General features: G+C 22.3%; 5 protein-coding genes across 9 annotated transcripts; 3 read left to right on the top strand and 2 right to left on the bottom strand.

The window, feature by feature from the left end:
- Nucleotides 1-381: 381 nt before the first annotated feature.
- On the top strand, nt 382-7983 carry Cul1 (cullin 1). Of its 3 annotated transcripts, none has more exons than XM_012488170.3 (15): nt 382-650; nt 784-875; nt 1504-1724; nt 1849-2011; nt 2100-2318; nt 2389-2643; nt 2716-3009; nt 3092-3355; nt 3433-3612; nt 3782-3931; nt 4015-4133; nt 4209-4329; nt 4404-4507; nt 4579-4798; nt 5037-7983. In XM_012488170.3, the coding sequence occupies exons 3-15, from the start codon at nt 1561-1563 to the stop codon at nt 5115-5117; spliced, it is 2334 nt and encodes a 777-aa protein (XP_012343624.1). In that variant the 5' UTR covers nt 382-650; nt 784-875; nt 1504-1560; the 3' UTR covers nt 5118-7983. The 3 variants fall into 3 exon arrangements, with proteins under 3 accessions (XP_012343624.1, XP_012343625.1, XP_086765266.1); XM_086909140.1 differs by having other exon boundaries at nt 405-650; nt 792-875; XM_012488171.3 differs by lacking the exon at nt 784-875 and having other exon boundaries at nt 390-650.
- Nucleotides 7308-9350, bottom strand: LOC100869269 (uncharacterized). Of its 2 annotated transcripts, XM_086909147.1 has the most exons (6): nt 8864-9350; nt 8443-8587; nt 8214-8378; nt 7985-8119; nt 7720-7854; nt 7308-7540 (listed from the first exon to the last, which is right to left on the bottom strand). In XM_086909147.1, exons 1-6 carry the CDS (start codon nt 9139-9141, stop codon nt 7457-7459), a joined length of 942 nt encoding a protein of 313 aa, XP_086765273.1. In that variant the 5' UTR covers nt 9142-9350; the 3' UTR covers nt 7308-7456. The 2 variants fall into 2 exon arrangements, with proteins under 2 accessions (XP_086765273.1, XP_086765274.1); XM_086909148.1 differs by lacking the exon at nt 8214-8378 and having other exon boundaries at nt 8864-9315.
- LOC100869389 (sperm-associated antigen 6) lies at nt 8895-16733 on the top strand. Of its 2 annotated transcripts, none has more exons than XM_086909144.1 (10): nt 8895-9439; nt 9592-9862; nt 9996-10206; nt 10267-10445; nt 10516-10689; nt 10755-10907; nt 10969-11118; nt 11191-11349; nt 15247-15392; nt 16449-16733. In XM_086909144.1, exons 2-10 carry the CDS (start codon nt 9857-9859, stop codon nt 16594-16596), a joined length of 1326 nt encoding a protein of 441 aa, XP_086765270.1. In that variant the 5' UTR covers nt 8895-9439; nt 9592-9856; the 3' UTR covers nt 16597-16733. The 2 variants fall into 2 exon arrangements, with proteins under 2 accessions (XP_086765270.1, XP_086765269.1); XM_086909143.1 differs by having other exon boundaries at nt 9274-9439; nt 9592-9854.
- On the bottom strand, nt 12609-16039 carry LOC100864721 (uncharacterized). Its single transcript, XM_003694827.4, has 3 exons — nt 15840-16039; nt 13549-14426; nt 12609-12775 (listed from the first exon to the last, which is right to left on the bottom strand). The coding sequence occupies exons 2-3, from the start codon at nt 13759-13761 to the stop codon at nt 12686-12688; spliced, it is 303 nt and encodes a 100-aa protein (XP_003694875.1). The 5' UTR covers nt 13762-14426; nt 15840-16039; the 3' UTR covers nt 12609-12685.
- wcd (U3 small nucleolar RNA-associated protein 18 homolog wicked) lies at nt 16449-19271 on the top strand. Its single transcript, XM_003694303.4, has 7 exons — nt 16449-17249; nt 17321-17521; nt 17636-17807; nt 17882-18067; nt 18147-18338; nt 18417-18585; nt 18672-19271. The coding sequence occupies exons 1-7, from the start codon at nt 17098-17100 to the stop codon at nt 19133-19135; spliced, it is 1536 nt and encodes a 511-aa protein (XP_003694351.2). The 5' UTR covers nt 16449-17097; the 3' UTR covers nt 19136-19271.
- The last annotated feature ends 267 nt before the right edge of the window (nt 19272-19538 follow it).

Raw genomic sequence — 19538 nt, 5'->3', positions numbered from 1 at the left:
TGTAATTTTTTTTTAATATTTATAAAAATAACCAAATCAGTATAATTAACAAAATTATGTTTAATATAATAATGGTAAGTATTTTTAATTATATAAATATATATGAAATATTGTATGTATGATGCAAAAAAATAACTATTGTTAAGATTTTTATATATTAATTTCATAATCAATATATCCACGTTCTTAAAAGGAAAGCACTATTATTTTTTAATTATTGACAAGATTCCTGTTTTAAAGATTTTTAATTTATATAATTTTCAAATATAAATTAATTTGAAATGATATTAAAAATAAATAAGAAAAAATTTAATTATAATTTCAAAGAGTAAAATATATTTTATTTACTAGCAACAAAGCAAATTTGAGAAAACTCTTTCGTTGGTAACAATGATGCCTAACCTGTCAGAAGTAAAGTAGCAGATTGGAATTGTAGTGAGTTTTGGGTACATAGATACAACATTTTAGGTTCGCGGTTTTACTGTGCTTGTCATCGTAAAGAGCACAGAAGTAACAAGCAGATGCAGTGTAAATTTCTTGTCAAAGCGTATGTAGAACAAAGTATCGGTGATTGTTAAAAGTAGCCACCACGTTTTCACGAGAACTCCCTTGTCCAACTCTGCCTGTTATGCGGTGGTGAACGTCGACAGGTGAGTGCGCGCTTTCTATCTCACAATATTTCCCTCGTTCTATCAACGGAAAAAGTTTTCTCTTATGGCAATGGGTTGCAATGGTGTTATTTCTGTGAATTGCTTTTTTTGGATCTTCAATGACGGATGGTAGTGTTATAGCACGAAGATTTGCGATGTTCTGAAGTTTCCTGACGAAAAATTCGAGCTACTGCTAACGATGTGCATCCTGATGTAACTACATCGGTATGGATCTTCCGATTACCGATTAACCTTTTATGCTCAAATGAATTTTTTTTTTCTTTTTTTTTTATCATTTTTTATTTTCTGTTTTTCATAAATATCTTTATCCAATCGCATTCACAATCACTTTCCTTTAATGCTCTTTTTAATGCACAACGTTTTTACATAATTTTATTTATAGTTTTACAAAGGATTTCAACAGCTTTAAATGTATATATAAGCAAATGATTGTGACATTAAAATTTTAGAATAACTGATCATTAATTGAAATCATTAAATGTAATAGATTATTTTAAAATTTGTTGCAACCATTATGTTGTTTCTTATTTTTATTATTATTATTATTATTATTATTATTATTATTATTATTATTATTATTATTATTATTATTATCACTATCATCATCATCATCATCATCATCATCATCATCATCATCATCATCATCATCATCATCATCATCATTATTATTTTCATCTAGGTTTTAAAATATTTAAATGAAATTAATATTGTATTTCTATATGTGTAAAAATAAAATTTTATTGATTATTATTTGATATTCACGTTATTATGTTACATTTCTCATATTTCTAATTAAACATAGTAAATTATTTATTTTGTATCTTTTCTACAGAAATTATAGTAGACAATAGTAACAGTGACGCTCACTCGACAAGCGTATAAAAATAGGATGTCAGGGCATAGAGGCGGAGGAGGAGCTGGGAGCCATCAAGGAGGCCCAGCAGGTCTTAAACAAATAGACTTAGATCAAATTTGGGGAGATCTTCGTGAGGGTATTGAACAAGTTTACAACAGGCAATGTATGTCTAAACCAAGATATATAGAATTGTACACGTATCCTTTATAATTTAAAAATTAAATAATGAAAAAGGAAAATGAAAATAAATAAATAATAATAATTGTTTATATTTATATTTGTTTTATTACTTCCTTATTGTATTATATAATAACTCATCAGACATGTATATAATTATTGCACAAGTGTTCATCAACAATTAACTAGAACATCGACCAAAAGTAAGAAAGGACAAATTTCTCAAGGAGGTGCACAGTTAGTTGGTTTGGAGTTATATAAACGTTTACGTGACTTTCTTAGAAATTACCTTATAAGTTTATTAAAGGTTATTTCTTTATTTTGTTATTTTTGCTTATTATTATTAGTTAATACTAAGATGTACTTAATATTTTAATTTAATATCTTTTGTACAGCATGGAATTGACTTGATGGATGAAGATGTATTACAGTTCTATACAAGACAATGGGAAGAATATCAATTTAGTAGTAAAGTATTGAATGGTGTATGTTCATATCTAAATCGACATTGGGTACGTCGAGAATGTGAAGAAGGTCGTAAAGGAATCTATGAAGTATATCAATCAGCTTTGGTTACATGGCGAGATAATTTATTCAAGCATTTAAATAGACAAGTAAGCGATATAATTTAATAGATAAATATATAAAAAATAAATTAATAAATGAGATTAAATTTTACAACAGGTTACTAATGCAGTACTTAAATTAATTGAGAGAGAACGCAATGGAGAAACAATAAATACACGTTTAGTCAGTGGCGTAATCAATTGTTATGTAGAATTAGGTATGAATGAAGAAGATCCTGGTGCTAAAGGACAGAATCTTACTGTTTACAGTAATTCTTTTGAAAATGTCTTCCTTGAAGATACAGAAAGGTTTTACACTCGTGAAAGTTCTGAGTTCCTCCGACAAAATCCAGTTACAGAATACATGAAAAAGGTTTTGAAATTAAATTTTATTACATTGATATATTTTCTAAAAATATTTTTAATAAATACCTGTTTATTATAGGCAGAACAAAGATTATTAGAAGAACAAAAACGAGTTCAAGTATATTTGCATCAAACAACCCATGATAAATTAGCAAAAACATGTGAGAGAGTGTTAATTGAGAAACATTTAGATATTTTTCATTCTGAATTTCAAAATCTCTTGGATGCTGATAAGAACATAGACTTAGGCCGAATGTATCAATTAGTAGCAAGAATTCCAAATGGACTTGGCGAATTAAGGAATCTTTTAGAAGGTCATATAGCTAATCAAGGACTTGGAGCTATTGATAAATGTGGTGATTCTGCAGCCAATGTACATTTGTTTATTATTTATAATAATTATATCTTAATAATAACTTGATATCTAACTTTATATTATAAATATTTTTTTATAGGATCCAAAGGTTTATGTAAACACAATTCTGGAGGTTCATAAGAAATATAATGCTTTAGTACTTGTTGCATTTAATAATGACAGTGGTTTTGTGGCAGCTCTTGATAAGGCTTGTGGAAGATTTATTAACAGTAATTCAGTAACTAGAGCAGCAAATAGCAGCAGTAAATCACCAGAATTATTAGCAAAATACTGTGACCTATTATTAAAAAAAAGTAGTAAAAATCCTGAAGAAGCTGAACTTGAAGATACACTGAATCAAGTTGTGAGTAAAAAATTATTAAAATTATAAATAACAATAAATTTTTGATAAAAATATTAATTTTTTTTTATCAATCATAGATGGTGGTATTTAAATATATAGAAGACAAAGATGTGTTTCAAAAGTTTTATAGTAAAATGCTGGCAAAAAGATTAGTACAACATATGTCTGCCAGTGATGATGCAGAAGCTTCTATGATTTCTAAATTGAAACAAGCTTGTGGTTTTGAATACACCTCAAAATTGCAACGAATGTTTCAGGTACTGTACTGTATTATGTTATGGTATTCTTTTTATAGTTAATTTGCATTAATTTTATATATCTCAATTTTTTTTTCTTTTTTACATTTTTATAGGCGATTATTTTTATACTGTTTAATAATATTGATCAAAATTATATAACATTATAATTATAGCAGTCTGTTCACAGGATATTGGTGTATCTAAGGATTTAAATGAACAATTTAGAAGGCATTTGACAAATTCTGCTGAACCATTGGATATAGATTTCAATATACAAGTCCTGTCTTCTGGCTCCTGGCCATTTCAACAGTCTTTTACATTTTCATTGCCAACAGAGGTAACAATTATCAATCAATATATATCAAATAATTAATTTAAAAGCTAATATTATAGTTTAAAATTATTATTTTTGTGTTACAGCTAGAAAGATCTGTACATAGGTTCACTACCTTCTATAGTTCACAACATAGTGGAAGAAAGTTGAATTGGTTGTACAATATGTCTAAAGGAGAATTGCATACAAATTGTTTTAAAAATAGGTTATAAAACAATAAAATTTAAGATCCCAAAAAAATATTTTACATTATAAATGAAAATTCATTATTTAATTGCAGATACACATTACAAGCATCCACATTTCAAATGGCTGTTTTATTACAATATAATGGATCCACAGTGTGGACGATTCAACAATTACATGATGCTACACAAATAAAAATGGATTTTTTGCTTCAGGTAATATAATAAAAATTAAAAATGGAATATATGTAAAAAAAAACAGATTTTAATTGATATAATTACTTTCATAGGTTATTCAAATACTCTTGAAAGCTAAGCTATTAACGGCAGCTACTGATGACGAAGCTGAATTGACGCCACTGTCAACAGTGGAACTTTTTACAGGATATAAAAAGTATATTTAATCTAATTATTTTTGATATTTATTTCACCAGAAATTATATTGATATATTACTTTTATGACAGCAAGAAACTGAGAGTAAATATTAATATACCAATGAAAACGGAATTAAAGATTGAACAAGAAACAACACAAAAAAATATAGAAGAAGATAGAAAGCTCTTAATTCAGGCAGCTATTGTTAGGATTATGAAAATGAGAAAAGTATTGAAACATCAGCAATTGGTAGCTGAAGTATTGAATCAATTAAGCTCTAGGTTCAAACCAAGAGTACATGTCATTAAGGTAAATCAATATCTCTTCTTTTTTTTATTATTTTTAAAATTTTATTATTAAATTATTAATTTTATTATTATTAAATTATATATAATTATATATATATAAACATATAAACATATAAACTTATATAAACATATAGACTAATATAATATTATATAGAACATAACATAAATAAGATTGTTTAAAAAAATAAATCAAAATAAAATAAATATAATTTTAATATAAGATAATTCTGCTTTTTCAGAAATGTATAGATATTTTAATTGAAAAAGAATATCTGGAGCGCACAGAGGGCCAAAAGGACACTTATAGCTACCTGGCATGATCAAGTTGATCCAAAACAACGATATGGCAGCAACAATACATGCAAATGAAAGATGACTATTCAATGTCATTTCTAGATATTGTCACAATATTTATTTAAGTCTCGAATTTGAATCTCATACATTCTCCTTGTACATGGATGCCCTTGTACCATGTTGTCCCTCTGGTCGCATTTAGAGTCTGGTTTTTATAATATGTTAATAAAATCATTTCATAGTCAAGCTGCTAGATGTATTACTGTCTACGCCGTCTTTGACGTAAATTCAAATGTTGCTGGTTTTTGATATCATATTATCGTATTATGAAATGAAAAATGCACGAATCTAATCTTTTACATTAATAAGTAATAGTAAAAAATATGTTTTCAAAATTATAAATTCGTAAAATCAATCAAAAAAGAGAGAGAGAGAAAAGAACGAATAAAATTTAGAGTTAAGTGTGGTAAGAGTGAAATAAATAAAACAAATGTTTTAAATAAATTTAACATATATTGTAAGACACTTATTAATGAACGAGGATGAAAGGCTGGGCATGCACTATTTTTTTTTTTTTTTTATTTTTTTCTTTTTCTTTCAAATAGCATAAAGTGCATTAATATAATTTTATGAGATTATAAAATAAGAAAGAAATGTAATTTCATTAATTATTTGTATTATAATATAATATGAAAAACAAGAATTTAAATACATAGATAGTAATACATTTTAATGCAACATTTAGAGAAGTTTACTTATTAATCACGTGTACAACAGAAAAAATTTTATACCAGTGAATAAAAAAGTCTGCCCTAATAATATAAAGTTCGTTGTTTTCGTGAGTAACACTCTCACATTTACATAAGTTTTTATTATGATTCAAAAAAATAAAAAAACTATATAATTATTTTCACAGTTAATTTATAATAAAAATAATGAAGTAACATTTTATTTAAAAATATTCAAATCAGAAATGTGCGTTGTGTATATTATTACATCTACATATAAAAAACTTATTTCCTGTATATTTTCTCTCGGCGACAAATGTATCAAAATCTTATGGTATGATTTATTTACATACTTTATTGAAAATCATATGTTTTAGAAGCTATAATAAATTCAAAATAATTAAAAGTGCAATATAAAATGCGAAAATGATATAGAATAATTTTAAATGTAAACAAATAATGACTTAAATAAGAAAATTGTTAATGTATCAATGCTTTTAATTTTAATAAGGATAGCAGATTTTGATGTATACATGTATGTGAGGTTGAGTTGTAAAAGAGTTATAAAATTAGAATTTTAAACGGAACGTTATCGTAATTATAAAAAAAGGAAATAGTATCAAAAAGGGAACAGGGAGTTATAATAAAATATTTGAAAAAAAAAAATAACATCATATTAAAAGAAAAACAAAAACAATTAATTTAATATATTTTATTAAAGAGAATGTAATAAGAATTTTAATAGTTTAACACTAAAATTAGATTGCGCAGTAATAATTCAAATGCAAATAAATATACTTATCTTCGTTCACTTTTTTGTGACACTTAACATTATTTAACTGCTTTCAAATGATAGTATTTAGAATATGTCAAACTGCTTTTATAAGCGTAGCAAATATACAAAGATATATCTATTATTTAAGAAAATATAAAATAAGAATTTGTAAAGTTCATGAAAAGCTTTTTGAAAAATTAATTTTTTCTGAAACATTTGAAAATTAAATTTAAAGATAAATTAAATGAATTTTTATACATACTAAGATTTGTCATTTTCAATCAAATTTTTTATTCATAAAATAAGACATAAGAATGTAAATAAATTGAAAAATATTTTTAAAAATTATTTTAAATGAAGATTAATTCAATTAAGTTATAATGAAAATTGCATATCTTTTTTATAAAATGAACAATACGTAATATTTTAAAATGAAAGTACCAATACAATTTCTTAAACATGATTTACATAATGAATACTTATTTAGAATATTTTGTTCTAACATTTCTTGTAATAAATTCATTTACATATATATATATTTTTCAAATATAAATTATTTATTAAACATTAAAAATATATGCTGAAAAAGACATCTTAGATATAAAATAAATCAAATAAAAAAAATATTGGAATAAATTATAAAATTAAGATCAAGAAACATAAAATTTTCAAATTTCATAATGAATGACAGGTAATGTATTGAAAAACACAGATTTTTCGTAAAAAATATTATTAAGGATATATAATATCATGTAATATAAAATTGTATAAAATGTATGGCTATGAAATGAAATTATTCCATCTTTTGCAATGTATTGCAGTAATAACATACATTTAATAAATGTTTTATATATAATATATATTATAAATTTTCAGGTTTCTGATCCAATAATCTTGAAAAATCTTCTTTTGCTAATTTTAGTTGTCCAACTGCCAGTAAGCATGCCTTGCGTGCATTGAGTATTTACATGCATATACACATACATATATATGTATATATATGTGTATATTTATATATATATGTATATATATACATATATAGATTATAAGATATAAATTAAATACATAAACATACATAAACTTATATATGTAATTTTATATAAAAGATATAAAATATATACATACATTTTGCTTCTTTAAGTTATCTACAACTAACATTTGTTTTTTAAACACTTGTATCAATTCTGAAAGTTGTTTTCGCAAATGATTAATTGTTAATTTTTTTTCCTCTTGTAAATCTCTAATTTGAATTTTCAATTCCTATGAAATAAAGCAAGAAAAATCTATAAAATTATATTATAATTAATTGTAAAATTGTAAAAATAATATTATGACTAAAAATCTGTAAAATTGTATTATAATTAATATTAAATAATTTTATGAGCTGCACCTTTTCTTCTACTTCAGAATATTTCAGTGCATTCTTAAGTTTATCATTGTTTTCTAAAGATCTGTTTAATCTTATAATGCAACTATTAGATTGGTGATTTGTTATTTTTATTTGCTTCTGAAGTCTATCCAAATCCTGTTAATATGCATAACATAAGTTAAAAATATGCTATAAAATATTAATAAAATGATATATTTAAAAAATTATATATTTTATTAATATTATATACTTTTTTTAAAATTAAATTTTCTACATGTAATGCCTGTGATTGACATTGCATTTCCTTGTTAGTGTTTTCTAATTTTGTGACTGTTTCTTTTAATGATTCTACTTCAGTCTTCAACTTAATTTCAATTTTCTTACTTTCACATTCTAAATTCTTACAAATATCACTCTAAAAAAAGATAGTATAACTGTGTAGAAATCAATTAAAAAAATATTAAATAAATTCTAAATACCTTTCTTTTATATTCAATACGCATTGTTTGCAATTCATTATGTAATATATCTATTTTAGTTTTTAAAAAGTTAAAAACATTTTTATTTGCTAGATTTCTTTGTTTAAAAATATCATCTTCATTATCCTTCTGTAATTCTAATTTTCTAGTATGCATAAAATATAAAAAAAATTAAAATATAATATAATAAAATAATAAAAATTATATATAAATATAAATTCAATATTTTAATATTGACTTTTTCTCAAAATTAAATTTAATATATTAATATATAATTTTAATATAAATAATTATTATATTATATTAAATTAATATAATAATTTTAATATATTAAGTTAAAATTAATATATAATTTTTTAATTTTATATATATTAAAATTATATTTATTAAAAATAAATTATTACTCTTCTTTCATACTTACAACTTTGAAGTTGAAAATTGACTGAAAATATGTGGTAACGATGAATTTCGTTTAACCGGAACCTGAAAATTATATTCATTTTGCGTTGTTATATTATTTGAATTTGTTTTTTCTTCAGACACATTTATTTGATGTTTTTTCGAATTAGAAATTGAATATCCATTATTATAAGTGTTAACAACACAATTTATTTTTGTCATTAAATTATATGCCTTCTGTTCAAGTTCTTTATTTAATTGATGAAATCCTTTTTCTTTAGATAATAAATCTTCAGTCATCTTTTAATTATAATAACTATTATGCAAAAAAAATTGTTTTATATCTTGTTTATTGTTATATCTTTTTATTATTAAATTCTGTTCAATAATTATGAGTTTTGATAATTCATGAACATATATTCTATTCGATCAAATATTTGTTGTTTTACCAAGTCACTATAGTGCATAGTATGCAAGGAGCGGTAGTTTTTCGTTTTTAAACATATGATAGTTAAATGAAATAAAAACATATTACATTGCATATGTATATTTACAAATTTATTATAAACGAAAATGACGGCACGTTCAATTTTACAAGGTATAATTTTTAAATTAATTTAATTTAACAGTTTTTTAATATAAAAATAAAATAGAATAAAACATTTTTTATATCTTTTTTATATTTGTATTAATAATTTATTATAATAATTCTTATGTCTATATATATTGATAATTCTTTTATGTTTATAGTTTTTGATCAATATCAAAAGGCTCGTCTATTGTTTGTTCAGTCCATTGCTGATTTTGCTTCAAAACCGAACACTATAGAATGTTTAGAAGCTGCTGGTGTTTTGGATCTTTTATGCCCTTTACTAACAGATCTTGTACCATCTATTCAGCATATGGCAGCTGTTGCATTAGGAAAAATTGCAAATAACAATCATAAATTAGCACAAACTATTGTAAGAATGGATATTTTACCTCAATTATTGAAGAATATTGCTAAACAAAATGTATGAATGTAAGCATTTTAGTTGTAGAAAACTATATTTCTTTTTTTTACTATATTTTACTATATTTACTAGATCTAGATTTTACTATATTTTAAAACGTAATAAATAAATTATGAAAACATTGAAACATATTTGTTATAGAAATTTTATAAAAAAGCAGCCCTATTTGTTTTACGTGCAATTGCTAGACATTCCTCTGAATTTGCATCTATGGTGATTCAAAATAATGGATTGGAGACTATAATAATTTGTTTGGAAGATTTTGATTCTGGAGTTAAAGAAGCTGCTGCTTGGGCATTGGGATATATTGCTAGACATAATAAGAATTTAGCTCAAACTACAGTAGATGCAGGTATTTATATAACATCGCATAAATTAATTACATTCTTCTATATAAATTATCTATTTATAGGAGCTGTACCACTTTTGGTTTTGTCCTTGCAAGAACCTGAATTATGTATAAAACAAATTACTGCATCTGTTTTATTTGATATAAGCAAACATTCTACTGATCTTGCAGAAAATGTTGTTGATGCAGGAGCCATTCCTTTTCTTGCAAAGGCACTATCTAATCCTGATACTAAGTTAAAGGTGATATAAGGTACCCCATATAGAGAGAATGATTTTATAACATAATATTTTACTTATTAATAATATACAGCGTCAAGTTCTTTTGGCATTAAGTAGTATAGCAAAACATTCTGCACATCTGGCAGAATCTATTATTGAAGCTGAAATTTTTCCTGATGTTCTTGTACATATGGCACATCCTGATGAATGTGTTGTTAAAGCTGCTGCAATGTTAACCAGAGAAATTTGTAAACATACATTAGAAGTAAAAAAATTATATTTTAATATATTTACAATATATTATTCCATTATAATTACATTTTCTTTTAGATGGCCCAACTTATTGTGAATATTGGTGGTATTGGTGCACTTGTCGAATTATTTAGCACTTCAAAATTAACAGTTAGATTACCAGCAATAATGGCAATTGGATATATTGCAGGACATTCAGATCAGTTAGCTATTGCAGTTATAGGATCTAAAGTATGATATTGTTATGATATTAAAAAAATAAAAAATAAAAAAAAACGAATATTTATTATAGGGAATTGTTCATTTATCTACAATATTGCATGAAGAAAATGATGATCACACACTTGCGGTTACTGTATGGGCAATTGGTCAAATTGGAAAACATACATCAGAACATGCAAAGGCAGTGGCAGCTGCAAATATTCTTCCAAAACTATTAGAAGTATATTGAAAATGTATTTTTATATTACATTGTTATTAATTGGTCATCATTAATTTTACAATTTATTTTCAGCTTCACAATAATCCAAATAGTTCAGAAGATCTTAAAGCAAAATGTAATATAGCACTGAAACAAATACTACAAAAATGTATGTATATTGAAGCTTTGGAAGCTTTATTATATGATGCGCCACCTAATATTCTAAAATATGTACTTGGGCAATTTAGTAAGGTAAGAAATACAATTAACATCTTGTTTTATATGTAACTGTTTACTTTATACATATTCTTTATAAGTTGTACATAATACTTATAAATTGAAATAAAATATTACAGTAATTGATATATTTCTTAAATTTTTAAATAAAATAAAGTGTTTATTATAATTTATTATTTATTACATGCATATAATGAGATAAATTATATAAATCAATAACAAATTTAACTAAATAGTAAAATTTATTATTGCACAATAATTTAATCGTAATTTTATCCAACAATATGATTACATAATAAATAATGTGTGTGTGTGTGTATGTGTGTGAATCATTATCAAGTTATTTGAAATTATTGGAAAATTAATTAAACAGATATAATGCTATATTTTTGTCATATATAAATTATTTAATAATAAAATTTTCATTTTATAACATTATTCTGGATTGATATAATTGAATTTTTCATATTTTCATAATTTTTATGTATTTTATACATTTCAAAATTGCATATTTATTTTAATTTAAATACTTATTTAATTTTAATCATAACATACTATAAAATGTCAATCCTTTTATGAAAAGGATAATAATATCGATATGATAAATGTCATTGCATTTGTCTGATATTTGATTGAAGTGAAAAAATTGATAATTACAAAGATCATTTTATTTATTTTTATTTTTAATACTTATCTATCAATATTATAGCAGATAGTATATTCTGAAAAAGCACATTTCTCAGTCTTAAGATAATAAATAGTTTAACTAAAATATAAAAATCGAATTATTAGATGCTCCTTATATACATATATTTAATCGCAATTTTAAATATTCAAACATATTTTTTTTTAAACTATCGTATTTGCATTTATATTTTTATTATATCATATATTTCTATATAATGGCAGTATTTCATATAAAGAGATCAGTAATATAAAAGTTATAGATATAAATAACAAAATTAAATTTGCATTTCAAAAAAGTTGATCATATTTAAATCGAATTGGATTATTTAGCTTTTTTATATAGATATAAAGTAAAGAAATGTATTATATATGTGATTGGCAGTAATAGTTACTTTCACTTTGTTATAGGTATTTTGCTAATTTTTTACTATTGTAATTTTTTTTCATTTTTATTGAAACATTTTAAAAAAAATTTTGTAATAAAAATTGAAAAAAAAAACAAACAATGAATGCAAATAAAACAAACAATTACAAATAAATCCAAAAAATGAGATTTTCATAAAGCTTCATAAATTCGAAATTCTTCATAAATTCTTAAAAGCATTTATTCAAACTAACTCAAAATTTTTATAAACAAATATATTACAATAATTAAAATTTCATTTCACCAAAATTTTTGTTGTATAATAATTTCAAATTGTAAAGCAATTAAGGCATATACTCGGTTTAGAACATGCAATTTATCCAAGTATCTCTGAAAAATGAGAAAAAAAAAAACAAAATTATATTATTCTACGATAATTGTATAAATAATATTTCAAAATGATTTGAAAAATTAGTTTTTTACTTTAACAATATGTAAATACTAAAATAATTTATTTTGTAACATAAAATAAAATTTAATTTTTATTATAAAAAGCAAAATATAAAAATAAAATAAATTATATCAAATGATATTTATACTTTAATTATGTCTTGCTTTGTAAAAAATATGATAAATAATAATTTGTGCTATAATTTTTATATCTAAAAGTTACATATAAATTTATTGATATAAATGATTCTTAAATATTCTTTATCAATTAATAATGTTATGAACGAAACATAGATAAATTCATATGTTCTTATTACAAAACATACATAAAATGATGTTAATAAGTACAAATTTATGATCTATATAGTTATCATGGTAAATAAATCCATAATATATGATAGTTGGATGTAATTAAAAGATAAATATTTGCCAAGATAGAATTTTATGTAAGATAAGCTTCTTTTTAAGAAAAAAGTACAAAAATGTATATTTAAAAAATTAAATTATATTAATTTTATTTTTATATTAATTAAATTTAGTTCTTTTTTCTCTCTTTTTTTTTACAAAGCAATAACAATAACTTATTTTAACTAATTTTATTATAAAAAATTAGACTTGATCTTCTACTTCATTCATGCAATAAAATCATTCCTTTATTCATCATTGTCATCATTAGGTTTAATACTAGCATAATTGTTCATGTTTCTATTCACCCTTAACATTTTGAGAAAACTGCCTAATACAAGTATGGTCTTTCTATGTCTTCTAAAAATTCCAGCATAAAGTTCTTCACGTACATCTCTTCTGTCACTCACATCAGAATCAATACTTGATACAGAAACAACAGATGGTTTTGCAGAGACCGGCTGATGATAGCTGTTGGTCTCTCCGGAATTAAGAATAACACAATGTTGATTGTTTATCATGTCTATAGTTAATTTTTCACCGTTTTACTTAATGTCTTTATACCAATAATATACAATATATAACATATATTTCAAAATTTTCAACTGTAGAAATTATATAAAGAATACTTTTCATGTAGCTTGTAATATTTGTGTGATTACACTGCACAATTTTAGAACAAGTTAAATTCTTATAAATGACAGACTTTTATGTTAATCATGTCTGAAATATTTGCTAGAAATCTTATGAACAGCATCATTTAATATATGATGTAATTTAGTTTTTGTATACAATGATATCATCTTTTATCAGTTGAATGTTTAAACTTTAAGGCATTTGTCTTATTTTGTTATCTTTTAATTGCAATACTTTAAATCTTGCAATTCAATTTTAATTTTTATTTTTGTTATTTCATTAAATTTTTTTTTCAATTATTTTATTAGAATTGTGGTATTTAGAATATTTATTAATTGATATTTTAAATTTTTTTTCAAAAATTCCAAGAATTTTTTTTTCCAATATACATAAATTATTTAAGATTGTTAAATTTTATTAAAAAATTTATATTTTATAATAAAAAAGATAAATTGTTTAAGATTAAAAACTTGAAAATAATTATGAAAAAAATGCTCTTAAATTTTCTTCCGTTTCCTTTTAGCGGTCGATTTTTGGTACCATAGTGAAGCTGAAAAAATTTAATAATTCATATTGTATTATATACAATAATACTATTTATAATGACAAAAAATTTATTAAAGTTTGTGATAGACATATTATTTCATAATTTTATTCTGGAATTTTGTATTTTAAAATCATATTTTTAATGATAACAAAAATGGAAAATGTGGACAATTTTGATTTTCATTATAATATATTGCGAGCGATGTTTAAAAACGAAATAATAATAAAAATCGTAGTATTTCTTACTTATTAAATAAATTGCTTAAGCATATACATAAAACGCATGTGATATTTTACGTAAAAAGAATTTTTATTTGTTATATGCTTTAATCTCATAATTTGTACTCTTTATAATATAGATATTAAAAATTACAGATAAATTAAAACACAACTTGAATTAAATATTGAATTGAATATAAAGAATAATTTTAAGATTTCAAATATTTTATAATTAATTTTAATATTTTTTGTCTCTTTTATTAAATTTTTTACAAAATTAAAAACATAATATAATATAATATATATATAATATATCAAAAAAAAAATATTTTTAATAATTTGAATTTATTGTAAAATTAAATTAAATTTATTTTAGATAATTGCATTTAAACAGTGTGTAGATTAAGATTCAAAAATTTTATTTATTTTTTAGATTCATATTAATCATATAAATTATATAATATTAATAATATAAATTCATATCAAATTAATAACTAATAATGTTTTTCCTACTGATTATTTATATATATAGCTAATAAAATATTAACATAAGAAAATAATCAATAATAAGGAATAATCAAAACATTTATTATTTTAATATATAGATTTTGCCTCATGATGCCAGAGCAAGAAGATTATTTGTCACATCTGGTGGTTTAAAGAAAGTACAAGAAATCCAGACTGATCCTGGTTCAACACTTTTTGAATATATACAAATTATAAATTGCTGTTTTCCAGAAGAAATTATCAGGTTGTACATAATTTTTATATTTCTTTTAAAGATTATTTGAATTAGAAATAATTTTACATTTATGAAAATTATAAAAATTTTGTTTTATATTAATATTTGATTAATACTTTATATTCTTAAAATTTCATTAAATAATTGTTATTATTTTAATGAATATGAAATACATTTATTAAATAATAATTTATAATAATCTACGATATTGCTAGAGAAAACTATATTTTATTTTTATTAAATTATGTCATTTCTCAATATAACATATTTAATAGTTTAGATATCATTTTATTCAAACAATTGCTTTTTTAATATTTAAAATTGAATTATTTTATTCATCAAAATATTAAATTATTAATGTAAAGAATTATATGTATATAAAAATAACAAAAGTATATAATTATATAAAAGAAAAAGAAACACTAGTTGCTTTTGACATAACCCTTAATGACTTACTTGCTGAGGAAAATTTGGAAACACAAGTTTTTATTAATAAAAAAAATAATCTTCTTAATAGTCGTTTATACGAACAATGAATGCAAATAACTGCAACTCTGTTTTTAAATTGTGTGTCTTAATTTAAATCGGACAAGTACATAATATAAGGCGTAACCGCCATATTGTCATAACTGATTGCATTGGAAAAATATAAACTTGGATTTTAATGGATCAATAATTTTACATGAACTTGATAATTTATATAATCGCTATAGTATAAATTATAATGATCTTATATTTATTATTAATAGTTTGATATAATGTTTGATCAAACTTATATATACAAAATATTTATAAATTTATTAATGTTTTAAATTTGAATTTTTGTATCAATTTATAAATAATTTATATTTATAGATAGGATGAATTATTTATATTTAGTAATCACTATTCATTTTCTATATATATTTTAATATTCTCTCTCTCTCTCTCTCTCTCTATATATATATATATATATATATATATATATATATCTTCTGTTCTTTTCTGTTCTTTTATTCCTTTTTATTTTAATTTTCATTTTTTTCATTTTATATTATAATATATTCTTGGATTTTTAATTTTTAGATATTATTCTCCGGGATATCCAAACACTCTTTTAGAAGCTGTAGAACAATATCAACCGAAATGTCCTTCTCTATTTGCAATGGAAGAACATTTATCTTCTGATATTGATTCTAAATCTTCATTATCATCTTACAATGAAGAATGTTAATGTTTTATTCATCTCGATCCTGGATCCAGTATATTATTTATTTACATAAATATATGTATTATTTAAGAGGAAACGAAAAAATCATTTAAGAATATTATTTAAGAAATATTGTTAAATAAATTTTTGAAAAAGTTAAATTTTTGTATTTCCACAAATATGTTTTAAATCAAAAAACAATTTATAGTAAATTTTATGTGCAGTGTAGTTCACATAGTAGTGACATGAATATACACGTGTATGCATTGTTGATTTAGTATAATGACATTCAATGGTAAGATTTATAAAAATCTTGTCGATGAAAATCTTGTAGTGAAATATAATTATTAAAAATCTGTGAATTTATAAGACTGTTTTTAAAAAGCAAACATCTACATATAGAATTTATATTATTTTAATATTATAAAAAATCAAATCTTATACGGGTAAAGTTACATTAAAAATTTTTAAATTTAATCATTTTAACGTATTATCTGAATAAATTATAAAAATAATCAGTTCATTATGAAACAAAAAAAATTGAAAAATGAAAAATTGATAAAAAATAAAATATTTAAAAGAAAATGCATATCTTCAAAAATATTGTATAATCAAAAATATACTAGACCTTTAAAAAAAAAACGCAAAAATGAATACGATCCAAAAGAGGAGGCTAGGTATGGTTGCAATGATAATATAATAAATTTTTTGAATAATTCGCATAATTTATAATATTATTCATATATAGGTTAGAAAGAATTGTATTTGGTGATCCAAGTGATATAATAAACAATTTACCAACCAATGATGATTCTGTCAAGTCGAATATTAAAAATAATAATATTTCCATATCTAATAATTTAAATAATGATTTGAGCATACAAACTGATACTTGTGAAGAATACAGCAAAACAGCAGCATGGATTGATGAAGATGATTTTTATTATTCGTATGTATATTAAATTTAATGATAAAAAATATATTTTATTTAGTAATAAGTAAAAATATTGTTTATAAATAATGATATTATTTAAATTATTAATTAATTTATATTTCTCATTAGCATACAGGATGCTGAAAAAGCACAAAATCGTAAAGTAGCAGATGATGTGCCAGAAAAATTATATAAAGATTTCTTATGTAATAAATATAAACAGCTTGTGGGCAATCCAAAATGGGCTAAGCTTGAAAAAACTGATAAAGAATCTGATGACTTAGATAATGAAATATTAAAGGTATTAATATTTTTTTTTATTATTTTGTTATTTGATATAATAAATAAATAAATAAATTTTATATATATATTTAGCATAGTAATCATTTGGAAAAACCTAAAATAAAAAATTTATCAAAAAATATAATTGATATAAAAGCATTATCACCAATTAATAAGCAAACGCATATAGAAGGGCCTATTGTATCAAGTGTTGAATTTCATCCATCTTCTACTGTAGCCCTGGTTGCTGGTACATCTGGAATTTTATCTCTTTTTCAAGTAATTATAAAATATTTAATTATATATGTATTTATACATATTCAAATAAAGAATTTATGAAAATTTGATGTAATTATAGATAGATGGTATTGAGAATAATAAATTACATACAGTGCAATATAAGAAATTTCCTATTAGTGCAGCAAAGTTTTTGAGAGATGGTACAGAAGTATTGATTGGTTCTCAATATTATGGACATTGTCATTCCTACAATTTGATAAGTGGAAAAACATATAAAATGCTATTACCACATGGGATTACAAATATGCAGGTTTTTAAAATTAAAATATTATTTAATTTTATATTGATTTTGATTATAAAAAATAAGATTGATAAATTAATTATTTAGAAATATGAAGTATCCCCAGATGGAAAATTGTTAGCAATTTGTGGACGATCAGGTGAAATTTTCTTATTAACAACTTCTTCTAAAGAACTTATCAGTACTTTGAAAATGAATGCTAGATGTAGAGCATTAGCCTTTACTCCAGATAATAATATGCTTATTACACATGGTGGTAAGTTTTCTTTGTTTATAATCTTTTATCCAATTTTGTATATTCTTTAACAATCATTTATTTATTTATTTTTTGAACAATTAAAGACAGCAATGAAATGTATATTTGGGATGTAAATAATCGGATATGCATTCATCGAGCTATAGATGATGGATGTTTATCCTGTGCCTCTATTGCGATGTCCCCAAATGGTCAATTTTTAGCAACAGGTAGTAAAGAAGGTGTAGTTAATGTGTATAATAGCAAGACAGTATTACAAAATCAAAATCCTGTTCCTTTGAAAATTGTTCTCAATTTTGTAACATCGATTACTAATTTGAAATTTAATTCTTATTCTGAAATTTTAGCAATAGCTTCAGATAAAAAACATAATGCATTCAGAATGATGCATTTACCATCATTTACTGTTTTTTCAAATTTTCCTACATTTCAAACAAACATATCAATGCCTCAAGCTATTGATTTTTCACCAAGTAGTGGTTATTTAGCAATTTCCAACAAATCAAATACTGCCTTTTTATATAGATTGAAACATTATGGAAATTATTAGATTAGTATTTTAAAAAAATTTTAATATTTTTTCAAGAAGATAGTTTAAACTAAGTGAATGATATTTATAATTTACTTCAAAATAATGTATCAAAATGTATAAAAATAAGGATAATACATTTAATAATTGATGAAAACATTTATTTTTTTTCTGTCCCTTTTATATATAAACAAAACAAATTTTTGTATTTTATCAATTTTCTAATTATAGCAACAATTAATTAATAGCAATAATAATATAATAATAATGAAATAATGATGATATTAATATTATAAACAATAACACTGATATATTTATCATAAAACTATACTAAAAAATATTTATTTTTATAGAAAAGTATAATAAAAAATATTTATTTTTTATAATTGAAAAATATATATATTAAAAATAGTTAAATAATACA

Source organism: Apis florea, unplaced genomic scaffold (assembly GCF_048593485.1).
Source record: "Apis florea isolate Af1SG1 unplaced genomic scaffold, ASM4859348v1 contig_3081_pilon, whole genome shotgun sequence".
NCBI classification, from domain to species: domain Eukaryota; kingdom Metazoa; phylum Arthropoda; class Insecta; order Hymenoptera; family Apidae; genus Apis; species Apis florea.
This window is presented reverse-complemented; position numbering and strand designations above follow the sequence as displayed.

Excerpts from the sequence above, each read along its gene's own strand:
- Cul1 (XM_012488170.3), top strand. The coding sequence starts at position 1,561 with ATGTCAGGGCATAGAGGCGGAGGAGGAGCTGGGAGCCATCAAGGAGGC. Across the intron at positions 3,932-4,014 it reads CATTTTCATTGCCAACAGAG|CTAGAAAGATCTGTACATAG; the intron begins GTAACAATTATC and ends TTTGTGTTACAG. Across the intron at positions 4,330-4,403 it reads AAATGGATTTTTTGCTTCAG|GTTATTCAAATACTCTTGAA; the intron begins GTAATATAATAA and ends TTACTTTCATAG.
- LOC100869269 (XM_086909147.1), bottom strand. The coding sequence starts at position 9,141 with ATGACTGAAGATTTATTATCTAAAGAAAAAGGATTTCATCAATTAAAT. Across the intron at positions 8,588-8,863 it reads CAATTTTCAACTTCAAAGTT|AAAATTAGAATTACAGAAGG; the intron begins GTAAGTATGAAA and ends TATGCATACTAG. Across the intron at positions 8,120-8,213 it reads AAAATTTAATTTTAAAAAAA|GATTTGGATAGACTTCAGAA; the intron begins GTATATAATATT and ends GCATATTAACAG.
- LOC100869389 (XM_086909143.1), top strand. The coding sequence starts at position 9,415 with ATGACGGCACGTTCAATTTTACAAG. Across the intron at positions 9,440-9,591 it reads GGCACGTTCAATTTTACAAG|TTTTTGATCAATATCAAAAG; the intron begins GTATAATTTTTA and ends TTATGTTTATAG. Across the intron at positions 10,908-10,968 it reads TTGCAGTTATAGGATCTAAA|GGAATTGTTCATTTATCTAC; the intron begins GTATGATATTGT and ends TATTTATTATAG.
- LOC100864721 (XM_003694827.4), bottom strand. The coding sequence starts at position 13,761 with ATGATAAACAATCAACATTGTGTTATTCTTAATTCCGGAGAGACCAAC. Across the intron at positions 12,776-13,548 it reads GTTTTCTCAAAATGTTAAGG|AGATACTTGGATAAATTGCA; the intron begins GTGAATAGAAAC and ends CTCATTTTTCAG.
- wcd (XM_003694303.4), top strand. The coding sequence starts at position 17,098 with ATGAAACAAAAAAAATTGAAAAATGAAAAATTGATAAAAAATAAAATA. Across the intron at positions 17,522-17,635 it reads GAAGATGATTTTTATTATTC|CATACAGGATGCTGAAAAAG; the intron begins GTATGTATATTA and ends ATTTCTCATTAG. Across the intron at positions 18,586-18,671 it reads TATGCTTATTACACATGGTG|ACAGCAATGAAATGTATATT; the intron begins GTAAGTTTTCTT and ends GAACAATTAAAG.